The following is a 12,496-nucleotide window of genomic DNA, read 5'->3' on the forward strand; positions in this document are numbered from 1 at the left end:
CGTGCGGGCCGCACTGGGAACACCGGCGGGCCAGGCGTGAGCGTCCCCCGCGTGTCCCGGCAGTCCCTGCGCGTTCACCCGGGTTCGGCTGCGTGGGATGAGGGACGCGAAGGTCGGAGGGAAGACCCGTGCATGGCATTCATCGCGAGCTCACTGAGCAAGTGCGTCGCCAGAGAGCGGCGACAACGCGGGCTCGAGGATCCCCAAGAAAGGCAAGGCCTCCCAACCCACCACCCCGCTAGCTCATCCTGCTCACTGCGGTGTCGGTGTCGGAGGTTGCCAAATGGAAGCCCATGGGCCTCTGGGCCCCCCGAGGTGTCTGCTGGCCCTAAGTCTGCTGCAAAGTTCGGGGTCCGATGGTCACCGGGCGCAGAGCACGCAAGTCGGGCTCACCACCGGCAGCCGAGGCCTCGCATTTTAGGGTGACTGGCACCGGAATCTGCCTGGCCCCAGCAGGCGGTTCAGTTTGCGCCCCTTCGGAAGGACTACCCAAGGTGCAGAATGCACAAGGCGGCCTGACTCCGGCTGTGCCGCGGGGAGGGGCGTCGGGGGCAGGCGGAGGCGGCAGCTGTCTGGGCGCTAACGACGGTCCCTCGCGGTGGCGCCAGCCGCCCTAATGAGGGGCAGCCTCTCGCTCACCTGCCCTTCCTCCGCCCGCGCCGGGCGCCCACCCGAGCCCGCTAATTGCTAAAGCCTCTCCGCACCTCCCGCCGCCCAGATGGGGGCGTCGAGGACAGATGGGGGCGTCGGGGACAGATGGGATGGGGCGCAGAGGCGGAGCCGCTGAGAAGCGTCATCTAAGGGTCTGGGGCTGGGCATCTCCGCCCCCAGCGGCTGCACGGCAGCAGCTCCAAGGACTCCCGAGCGCTCCGCTGAGCCACAGTCGGTGGATGGCTGGGGGCGCGACGGGAGCCTAGGACCGCCCCCGCGTGGGCTCTAGAGCTCGACTCACGGATTACAAGGTTGCCTCTTCCACTTCCTGGGTCCACATGTCATTTCCCCTCTCTGTGCCTCAGTTTCCTCGCTGTAAAGTGGAATAATAACAGCACTCTCTTCAATGGGTGCTGTGAGGATTGAAAGTAGTCACACCCATAAAGCTCTCAGCGGAGTGCTTTACACCGGCAAGTCTTCGATGAATCTTGGCTGCTTCTCTTAGTATCCTGAAGTCCCCCATGGCTGGCCTTCCCTTGCCCGCTCCTCCCAGCTCTGCTGCATCTGTTCCTTGCTGCAGCCACCCCACCCCCTTAACTGGAACCAGAGAACACAACCATATAGCAATAAGGGGCCCTGGCAACTCTATGGGGGCAGTTCTACTCTATCTATAGGGTTGCCATGAGTTGAGTCGGAGCTCTGGTGGCATAGCAGGTAACAGCTGCTAACCAAAGGGTCAGTAGTTTGAATCCACCAGCTGCACCTTGGAAACTCTATGGGGCAGTTCTACTCTGTCCTGTAAGGTCGCTATGAGTCAGAATCCATTCCATGGCAATGGGTTTGGTTTTTGGCTTTTCTGTTAGGAGAGAGATGGGAAGTAAGGTTGTGGTGAGCCAGGGGGAGCAATGGCCACCTCCACGCCTCCTGAAATGGCCCCTAGCTCTGACAGGGAGTGGGGGGCTTAGCCCAGCATGCCTAGCCCATGGAGGGCCTGCAGCCTCCAAACCCACTGGTAACCCAGGTAGCTTCTGGTGTTTCCTCCCCAGCCAGGGTAGGGTTCTGAGCAGCAACCTCCCAGGTCAGGCTGCTTCTGGCCTGCCTTAGGTCTTCAGAGATGACTGTGGGTGGCCAGTCACTCACAAAGTGTCTTGAGAGCTGTCAGTATAGGGCTCTGCCAAAGACCCTCCGTGTCCCCGTGGGAGAGGGGACATGGGGCAGACCTATAATACGAAAAAAAAAAAAAAAAAAGCCAAACCCAGTGCCATGGAGTTGATTCCGACTCATAGCGACCCTATAGGACAGGGTAGAACTGCCCCATAGAGTTTCCAAGGACTGCCTGGCAGATTCGAACTGCCAACCCTTTGGTTAGCAGCCGTAGAACTTAATCACTATGCCACCAGGGTTTCTGGCCTATAATAAAAAAAATAGGGACTTGAAATAAGAGGTGCGGCAGGTATAGCAGGATCTTTCCCTTTAGATTACATTTTAGCAGACATTAAGGGAGTGCTCAGACAGCCTGTAAGGTGGATTCTGTCCTGAAGGGAGACAGATAGGCAGACATTTCTCCAGGGCTGGGATAATTTCACTATGAGAACGTTGAAAACCCCACTGCATGGAGTCAGTTCCAACTCATTGTGACCCTATAGGGCAGAGTAGAACTGTTCCATAGAGTTTCCAAGCAGCACCTGGTGGATTCGAACTGCTGAACTTTTGGTTAGCAGCCATAGCTCTTAACCACTAAGCCACCAGGGTTTCCTATGAGAGCATTTAGGGGGCTTAAACCCAACGTATTGGCCTTGGGACACGTAGTTGGTTCCAGGCTGGGACTTGCCAGGCTGGGATCACTGTGCATCCTGGGCACCCAGGAATTGACAGCCACATTAGAGGCTGAAAGCGTGACCACCAAGTTTGTTCACCGACTGAGGTGCACATGAGGCCTGGGGGATGCCATCTCCCAATGCTCACCATCAATCCCTGAAACCTGGAACTTGCCAGCCCAACAGTGACAGTGGCCCAGCAGCACCCCAGGGCTCTGGTGCGGCCTCCAGCTCCCAGTCCCTCCAGCGGAGACCTCTGGCTGCCCAGGGAATTGTCATTTCTCTGTGACTTCTGTCCAGATGTGGAATGGGAGCCGGATGTCAGTGTCCTGGGTCCTAGAGGCTGTGAAGAGTGATCGGACCCTGTTCACTCCGCGCTGCCGCCTCAGCTTTCAGCTTTCCGTCAGCCAAGCTCCGAGGGAAGGAGTTTATCTCGCAGACTTGGCGGCTGATGACGGCAGGAAGTCCCTGGGTCGCGCCGCTGAAAGCTGGGGGTCTCGAGGGCAACGGGGGGACGCTGAGCTGCTGCCCATAGAGAATCTTCGGCCTGAGGCCCCCAGGGAGGAAACCGGCCGCGCTGGGGCTCTGCAGACCGCGTCGCTCTCAGACTGCTTCTCTAACTTCGTTTTACCTTCCCCTCTTTCAGTGGGGTGCCTGGTCCCAATTAAGGGCCCACCGAAGTCAACCCGGATGCAAGGTCTACTCCCGCCGCTCGCCAAACCCCAGCCACTGCCTGAGACCCCAGCCTCTCCCAAGTCCCCGGCCACCCTCGGCGAGGAGCCACCTGCCCCCGGCGGCCTTGCGCCTGCGCTCCTGTGCTCCTCCTCGGCATCTGGGGACGCGCTGCTCCCACAAGTGGTGGCCGCGGGCCTGGGTTGGGCGTGCAATGCAGGCGGGTGGATCTCGAGAGGGCCCGGAGCCTGGCTGGACTCAGCCCCTTCTTGGGAGGTCGGTTGTAACCTGGCTGGCGACTAGACCCTGGTCGCGAGCTTGGGTAGGGGATGGAGGGAGACTTGATTGATTTCCCTAGACAACTCCGCCTCCACGCACACAGCGCGCATACCCAAATCCCTCGCCCGCACATGCGGTGCCTTGCGGGGAAAGAAACCGCAAACGCGATGAAGACCCCACTCCCACTTGGGAGGATTCTCAGCTCCTACCAGCAGAGATCCGCCTCCCCGGTACCCCGCCCCGATGTGTGTCTGTGCCTGGAGCCGGGAGTAGTTTTGAATTCTTACTTTCATTTCAAATGAGATTTCGGGACACAAGTTTCTAGGCGTCGCCCTATCCTCAGGAGCCCTGGTGGCATAGTGCTTAAGCCCTGAGCTGCTAACCGAAAGGTCCGCTGTTTGAATCCGGGAGAAAGATGTGGCAATCAGATGTTCCGATCTGCTTTCGTAAAGATCACAGACTTCTGGATCGGAATCGACTAGATGGCAGTGCGTTTGGGTTTGGGCCCTACCCATATCTTATATTTGCGCAGTGTCGCTCCCGCCCGCCTCCTCCGAATCTCTCAGCCTCCGCTGAGAAGCGAAGCCGGGACGAGGCCTACAGCAGCCGGCCCGGACGCCCTCCCTTCTGGCCAGCAGCCGACTTGATCCGCTGGAGGACTGGGAAGTGCAGTCCCCAGCTAGGGGTGGACATGCCCTCAGGCCTGGGTAAGGGGATCCTGTGTGGGCCCGGCTTAGTGACCACACCCTAGAAACCGGGCTCCAAACAGGGAAATCTTCTCCACCCCCAAGTTGCCACGGGCCTTCCTCCAGTGGCCACCAAAGAAGTGCCAAGAGGGCCCTGGGCCATTGTGCCCACACCACACACTCTTTTCCGGGGAGCACGTTTTCGGGCCAGCCCGCCAGCCCAGAGACAGCCCCACGGTCTGTCCTCTCCCTTGACCCGGAGAGCCAAGCTTTTTCATTTCTACCCAGAACCTTCCCTAAGAGCCACGTCCTAGATTTGCATTACAATTTTGGGTTGTGAAGAATCCAGTGGCTTCGAAAAGACTGTGGCCGCCCGGGGCAGAGGAGAAAACCGCAGCGCGTCCCTAGGACACTTGCCTCGCTGCCGGGTTCCCTGCGCCCGACCCTTTGCGGTGCAAGGCTGGGGAGGGTGCAGCGCGGGGAAGAGAGCGCAGGGTGGGGGGATCCAGCACCCCACTCTCCCGTAGCTCTTCGCGGGCAGCCCTTCGGGATGGAGCCCCACGTGGCTGGGCCGCAGCTGAAGCCGAGAGAGCTCTCAGGGCTGTCAGGGCGGGATGGGAGCCCGGGACCGCCTGGGAGGAGAGAGGCAAGAAAAACAGGGCAGGGAGGTGGCCTGAGCGCCAGGAACCTCGCGGCAGGCACTGCCCTGGCCCCGAAGGCCCTAAATTCCGCGTGCGGGGAAGGAAAGTTTCACTTCCAATTAAAACTTAATCCTCACCCGAAGGAAAGTGGGTTCTGAATTAGACGTAGGAAAAGAAAAACACAGAAAAGCAAGTTGTCAGAAGAGAGCTCAGAACGTGTTTTAAAGAGAATGGGTGGATGGCAAAGAGACAAATTACCCCCTTTTTTTTCTCAGGAGAAACCCAGTGAAATGGTCCCCAAATCCGGTAGCAAGGGATCGCGTCCTGCACCCACTTCGCGAGGCAGCCTCAAGCCTCGGCCAGCGAAGTACCAGGCTCCACGAGCCACCTCCCCCACCCCTCCCCCACACCAATGGAAAACGCCCGGCTTGCTTCACATTTTATTTAAAATCTCAACACTCGATCATTTATTTCGTTTTTGCAACCAAACAAGTAATAAATATTATTTAGCACTTTTTTTCCCTTTTTTTACAAAAATAAAACAGATGATACACTCTCTGCAAGGGGCAGCCATCAAGGAGGGGTGTTGCCCTGCGGACGCTATGAAGCCGAGATTGCAAGGCAAGCAGCGCGCGGGCAGTTTGCGCTGACCCAGGAAGCACGTGGCGAGTTGGCCATTTGTGTTAAATTTGGCAAAAAAAAAAAAAAGAGAGAGAGAAAGAAACCAATATAGAGGAAACCCAGCTTAAATTCCGGTGGGGCTCAGTCACGTGAGCAAACGATTTAGCAGCGCGCACTTACCTCCTGACTGATACTGTATTCACCCATCCAAGAAAGAAAGAAAAAACACAACTGAAACCCCCAAATAACCCATGCTACATTCACTTCAACAGCATTTTAGTTCTGACAAACTCCCAAGTACCAAAATGACCGCCCCCAATCGGGTAAGAAACCAAATCACTTTGTGCTCTGATAGGGGAGGGGGGAAGGAAGAAGACAGTTTGTTTTAAAATCATAACTAAAAAATACTCGCCCCCAAAGTCTGCAGTTTTGTGTTAGCCCATTCCACAAGTGTTTCTATTCTGGCCGCCTATAAGCTTGCTTGTACTTTTGAAAAAGGAACGACAGATTTATTAGAAAACCACAAACCACCAAACCAACAGGAGCGACAGGGCGGAGCGGCCAGGTTCTCGGACGGTTGTGGGTTTTCCCTGCCGTGGAGACTGGACAGGGCCGTAAGTGCATGTGGTACCCAAGGCCACCACCAACTAACTGCTTGCCCCGCCCCGGGCCAGGGACGAGCCTCGAGAGAAGGCCGCGGCGGTTGCTCCGGGATGCGGCTCTCCAGTCCCCACTGCCAAGAAAGGAGGAAGGCGAGGACGGAGGGGAAGTCCCCGACGCCTCCCTGTAACGAAGTGCTGCCCCGGCCGGCCTAGGCAGCCGGCCGTGTTCCCGGGCAAATCAAAGTTTTTAGAATGTTTTTCTGGAGAGGTGAGGTGGAGGGAGGGATGCACACAGCGGTGCCTTTTTATAAAGTGTGTCTACCTGACCAGCTCTGTTTAAAGCCCAGAGGACTAACTAACAAGTCTGGGGGAGAATGCCCTCTCACTCCCTACTCCTCAGTGCGCGGCCGCATTGCTTCGAGTCCCTGGCTCTGGAGTCCCCACCAGCGCCCCCCACCCGGCCCTTGGTCCTGCGCTGCCTCCTTGGAATAGAGCTCCCTGGTCCAGCTCAGGCCAGTCCTTGCTTCCGCGCAGCCTCCGCCCCCGCTTGCCAGAACTCACTGGCGCGGGCCGGCTCACTTGGCGTCGGAGGTGAGGCGCGGCAGGCTGCCCGCGCCCATGGCCGACACGTGATGGTGCGGCGGTGGCACCTGGCACATGCTGCAGGGGCAGGGCATGCCGCCCCAGTGCTGGAAGCTGCTGCTGCCCCCGCTGCCGCCGCCCCCGGCCCCCAGAGGGGCCGCCGCGGCCGCCGACGGAGACTTGAGCAGGCCATGAGGGGGACGGATGGAGCCAACCGATGACAGCCCCGAGCCGGGCAGGGAGGCGCTGGACACCGCCGCAGCTGCGGCGGCGGCTGCAGCGGCGGCTGCCGGTGGCAGGATGGGGTGGTGCACCGCTGGGTGGTGCGCGGCGTGCGCGGCCGCCGGGTGCGCCGTGGCGGCGGGCAGGGGCGCAGAGTGCGCCAGGCCCCCGCAGGCCGACGGGTGGAAGCCGGCGTGGTGGCCGCCGTAGATCTCGCTCACCAGCCGCTTCATCTCCTCCAGCGAGTTGGTGAGCATGAGGATGTAATTGCGTGCCAGCAGCAGGGTGGCGATCTTGGAGAGCTTGCGCACCGACGGGCCGTGCGCGTAGGGCATGACCTCGCGCAGCCCGTCCATGGCGATGTTGAGGTCGTGCATGCGCTTGCGCTCGCGGCTGTTGATCTTGAGGCGCAGCTGCTGCAGCTCGGGTTCCGTCATCTGCTTCTTGTCCTTCTTGGTGGACGATGCGGCCGCCGACGATGTGGACGAGGAGGTGCTGGACGAGGAGGACTTGAAGCCACCGCCGCCCAGCTTGTCCCCGGCGTGCGCACCCGCCGCGCCCATGGCGCCGCGCAGCTCGGTGCTCAGCTCAGGCGGACAGTCGCTTGGTGTAGAGGAGGACACGGTGCCCCCCGAGAAGCCGCTGCCGCCGCTGCCCTTGCTCCGAGCCGGCAGGAAAAGGTCATCGGGCTCTGGCGACGACGGGCGGCTAGACACCAAGCTGGCGTCAGAGTCCATGGCCCCAGGCGGTAGGCTCAGCTGCTGCAGGGTCCTCCCTCCCTCGGTCTGCGGAGCTTCCACGCACGCCTCCTACGGAGAGGAGGGGAAACGAGAGCCAAAGAGAGAGAAACAGAGACAGAGAGAGACACTGAGTCCGTGCGAGAGAAATCCCGCTGCTCCCGCCTGCATCGCAGCGCCACATCCAGGCGCGGGTGGCGGGCCGCACCACGTCCACCTCGCTGCTATCTCTGGCCTTCCAGCTAGCCACATGCAAATACCCCCAACGAATCGCTGTCTCTTCCTACCACCTCCCCACTGCTCCCATCCACAGGTTGTTTGATTCCAGGGAGCACTGAGTGGCCCTCACAATCCGGGACTGCGAAGGCGGTGTCCGGGAGGTTTGTGCCTTCCGTTGCGCAAGGGCAGGCTGGGTATCCAGGGCTGGAGAAACAAGTGGCAAGTGAGGGCTTTTCTCTGAGGGAGGGTGGAGATCGACATAGAGAAGTGTTTCTTTGGTTCCTCAAACGCATCCACCTCATCTCCTTTGACACCGCGCAGCAAACACACCCACGCACACACGCCCCCTGCGTCCGCACGGCGCCCGGGTTCGGCGTGCGGCAACCGGGCCAAGGGGAGCGCGCTAGCTGGCGGAGGTTTGGGCAGAGGGAGCTCTTGTGGCCCGGACTTCTCGCTTTTGGGCGAAGGGGATGCTGCGGGGAGTGTGGGGAGGGTCAAGGCGGCGAGGTGGCTCTGGGGAACTGGCGGGCAGGGCCGGGGTCGGGGCCCCTCCATCCGAGCATCCTGGTCACAGACGAGTTGGAGGGCGTCTGTCCCTGGGTTCCAGGCCGAGTTACTGAGGGGCGGGGACACTTACTGTGGGTGCGATTCCAAGAGCTCGCTCCGAAAAGCCGCAGCGGAGAATTGGCTCCAGGCGCTGGGGTCGCGGCGGTCTATAATAAGGATCCGCACCTTTCCTGGCTCGGAGGGTTTTTATAGCCCGGTGGCTGCGGCGGCGACGGCGGCGGTCGGAGCGGGGGCGGGGAACAATGTGCTTGTGCTGGAGGGGCGGCCGCGCCAATGAGCTGGGCCCGCCCCGGGGGCTGGGAAGCTGATGTCATCGGGGCTAATTCCGCTCAATGAAACGCTCCGGGCTCGGCGCACGCCCCCTGCCCGCGCACAACCAATGGGCGCCCGCGGCGGTGAGAGTCTTCGGGAGGGACGAGAGGAGGGACCCGGGGAAGGAGAGCTCCAGGCTAAAGGAGGGGGAGGTGGGCTCGCAGGCGAAGGAGCTAGGGCAGAGCGCGGTGGGGACCGAGGGAGAGAGGAGACGTTGTCAAATGTCTAGAAAAATGCAGTCACCACGGAGTTAGATTGGGGTTGGGGTAGCCTGAGTGTTCCTGCTCAACAAACCTGATACTCAACGCGACCCAGGAGCCCAGGCTGGAATCTTCTCGCTCTCTGTCCTCTCTCTTGGTGCCCGCTGCCTGTCCCCATCTCATGGGCTTCATCAACACGTTGCCATTTCGGCCCCAGATGTAAACAGTTACCAGGCACAAAGCTCGCATTTTCTTGGCGCTCAGGAGGTGGCGGCTCCCGCAGCTCCGCGAGCAGCCAGGAGCGCCCTCAGCTGGGAGTAGGGCCTGTGGGGGCGGAAGGCGGGCAAGGAAGGAGGGAGACCACCCCCAGGACGCAGAATTCGGAAAGAAATCACAACTCTTCATAGAACTGAGGATGGTGTAGGCGCAGGGACGACTTACTTCCACCCGGGAGCCGTGCTAACACAAGGATGGACAGAACGAGCCCGGAGTTCAACATCCCTCTCCGTTTATTAGCAGGGGAGCCAGATGATGGTGTTCTCAGCATCATCTTCCTAGGAGTCACCGCGACTGTGGGGTAGGGGGCAATACTGGTTTGTCTGCAAAGAGAAATGTCAGGTCTGGGCAAAGCCTTCCCGACTCTGTGGACCAGACAGCGAGATCTAACCACTCTGACACAGAAACCTGAAAGTCTTTGCCCAGAAGGATTTAAACTAGACCTGAAGAAGCACCCAACTGAGGTAGTTCAGAGGTACCAATGCCCTCATCCATTTTACAGATGGGAAAAATCAAAAGCCAGCCTCTGCGGCAAGCCTCAGAAAAAGTGGCCAGCCCTTTACAGTGCAGCTGTACCTGGACTGTGGTTGGGTGCACTGGCTGTTCCTTGCAATACCGGCGGCTGCCCGTCTCCCTAAATACTAACTTTTCCCCTGAGCTGAATTTCTCACCTCCGTACCTTTCGAGTACAGGAGTTCCTGCAGGTCCCAGATGCCAGCCAGTCACACTGCCCCGCCCTACTGCCCCCTCCCCCCGTTGTTACCTTCCTTTGGTTTCTCCGTGGTTTCAGAACTTATAATTTGCACTTGAGATTTTAAAAACAAGCAAACCAACAAATAAACGTAAGTGTTTCGCTTTCAAGTAGCAAAATTACATGGTAAAGCGAATACAGAAATGAATCCACTTTATTGCTCTAGTTGCGTGTTAAGTCTTCCACCGCCGTGTTCACCGGGTAGCCCGGAAGGCTCTCGCCTTCACCTAGTCTCTTGCCTTCTGGAGCATTATTTTCCAACTCTCGTGTTTCCCAGCTGGCTCTGCAGCCATCCGTTAAATATGTATTTAAGACATTAAGAACTGAAGCGTGGTGATAGGTCGTCCAACGGCTACGCGGATGACCCATAACCGTTCAATTAGGAGAATCTGTCACACGGACGAACAAGGGGGCGGGGGTGGGAAGCAGAGAAAGCTCGGGTATTTGAGCGTCGCCCCTTTGGGCCTCCACCGCCACCGGCAATGAAGACTTGCGTGGGGGTGTGCGCTGTGGATACCCGAGCCAGGGCGTGAGTTGTGCGCCCGCCTGTCTGTCTAATAAACACAAGCAGGTGCAACGTGGGCGCACTTGGGTTGAAGGCAGCGAGGTAGTCCAGACGGCGGCACGTGTCCCAGAGCCCTGGTTCAGTCTTGTTGCTTCGCACCGGTGTCCTCCCTGTTTCCGACCGTGCGCGGGAGAACACGATCTTGGGTGCATTACGCGCGCGCTCGGATAACTGAGATTGGAGGCCTGGGGCGAAGGTGATGGTGGTGGGAAAGATGCTGCCTCCGCTCGGCGCATTTCTAGAGCCCGGGAACGCAGAGTCCGAAGGCAGAAGAGCGCGCTACTCGCCAGGTTTCCGCGTGGACGCCCATCTGGGCGCTCCATGCCCCAGACCCGCGCCACCGAGTGGCGGCGGCAGTGGCAGTTCTGGGGCGGTGCAGCGGCACCTCGCGGTCCGCAGGCCCTCTCGCCCGGGGACTCGGGCGGGCAGCTCTGGGCTGCACTTCCCAACACCCTCCCTTCGCCCGAGAGTTGTTGGAGAGGGGAGAGGACTCGTACAGCCCAGGAGCAAATTGGACTGTGGACAGAGCCCACTATATCTTCGAGGATTTTTCCCTGAGCTTTTTCCCGGAAATTCGGAATCATCAGAAACTCAAATCTGGCCTCCGGCGTCTGCCCTTGTATGTCCCGGGACCTCTGCCCCGCGCCCAGCGTGCACGTCCTGGGGTTCGCCCGGTGCTCTTTGCCCGAACCTGCGCCCTGTGCTCCGCGTGCAGGTCCCGGTTCCCACCCTCGCGCTCAGCCGGGCCTCAAGCCTCTTCCTGAGGAGTTGAGCGCTCACTCGCTGAGGCTGATCAGCCCCGGCTCCATGGGGTTCCTGGCTGGCCCCGTCGTCCAGGGTCTGTCGGCCTCCTCTGTCAAAACGGAAGACGCGTTTTTCGCTCCTTTGTGTTTCCCTCCCACAAAGGACCGGGTGCGTGGCGGGGCCGGCCTTTGCTCGGTCGCCTAGCGGCCCGGGCGGAGCTTGTGCCAAACGGGCCTGGGCGGGCTCGCGCGGGACTACAGGACTACAGCGGGTCTCCCACTGATTCTCTGGTCCTTCCCTGGCCTTTCTTCCGTTCTCGCCTCTCTCTTCTCCCGGTTGCTGGGCGCATTCGGGCCGCGTCTCCGCGCGGCTGCCAAGGAGAGCAGAGTCTTTGCGCAGAGCCACCAGTCCTGGCTGTGGGAGGCGAGGCTCATGACACAGAGAAGGAAAGAAAAGAAAAAGGCATTTCAGCCATCGCTCCTGGTCCGGAAACCAGGGGGACGCGGAGTGACAGCGTTTGGCACCCAAATGTGCCCTCTAAGACCCCTCAGAAGGCAAAATTTGGGAAACAAATGGCATCTGTCTTCCTCACGAGACTCAGCTCTTGAGCCTACCAGGGTCATCCTGGTTTCCCGGGGTCCCAGCGCCAAGCACAGGGCCTGGCACGTGGCGGAGGCTTGGTACTCACTTCTGAATGCACACATATCCAATACGCACACGAGCTGGTGTGCAGGGTGGCTGGTAAAGTGCATGTAAACGTGGCCGAGGGCTCCTGCGCTTATCTGCTGTCCCAAGTGCTAAACCGAGAGGTCTGTAATGTGGATTGCTGAGGGCATGGGAGTTTAGAATGAATAGGGCTGATGACTTCCATCTAAGGACAACTGAGACTACTGAAAGTGACCTGAGCTGTGCTGGTCACTAGCAGGTCTTGATAGAAGTCATCTCATTTAATCTCTCAGTGACCATATGAGGGAGGCATTACTCTCCCCACTTTACAGATGGGGAAGCTGAGGCCCAGAGAGGTGTAGCTATTTGCCCAAGGTCCATCGAGCAGAGGGGCAGGTCCAGGAGGCCCGAGGAGGTGCTCGGGAGAGGTCCCCCCTACAAGCTAGGGAGGACTGTGGACATCAGGGACTTAGAGATCTCTGGTTGTCCCTCTCCGCCTCAGGTTCTCATCTGAAAAATGGGTCTGTTGAAGCTCCCTGTGGCCTCTAAGAGTAAGTCTGCTTCCAGATTCTGCTGGCTGGGGGAGGGCTGAATGCCACACTCCTCTCGTGATCTTTCTGCTCACAGGCTGTTTGGGTGACTATGAAGCACTGAGACAGGAGCCCCTGCTCTGGCCTGGCTCAGGT

General features: G+C 59.5%; 1 protein-coding gene across 1 annotated transcript; it reads right to left on the bottom strand.

The window, feature by feature from the left end:
* Window positions 1-5,206: 5,206 nt before the first annotated feature.
* OLIG2 (oligodendrocyte transcription factor 2) lies at window positions 5,207-8,556 on the bottom strand. Its single transcript, XM_049858003.1, has 2 exons — window positions 8,367-8,556; window positions 5,207-7,582 (listed from the first exon to the last, which is right to left on the bottom strand). Exon 2 carries the CDS (start codon window positions 7,508-7,510, stop codon window positions 6,545-6,547), a length of 966 nt encoding a protein of 321 aa, XP_049713960.1. The 5' UTR covers window positions 7,511-7,582; window positions 8,367-8,556; the 3' UTR covers window positions 5,207-6,544.
* Between the last annotated feature and the right edge of the window lie 3,940 nt (window positions 8,557-12,496).

The sequence above is a fragment of the Elephas maximus genome, chromosome 18, assembly GCF_024166365.1.
Source record: "Elephas maximus indicus isolate mEleMax1 chromosome 18, mEleMax1 primary haplotype, whole genome shotgun sequence".
Lineage (NCBI taxonomy): Eukaryota > Metazoa > Chordata > Mammalia > Proboscidea > Elephantidae > Elephas > Elephas maximus.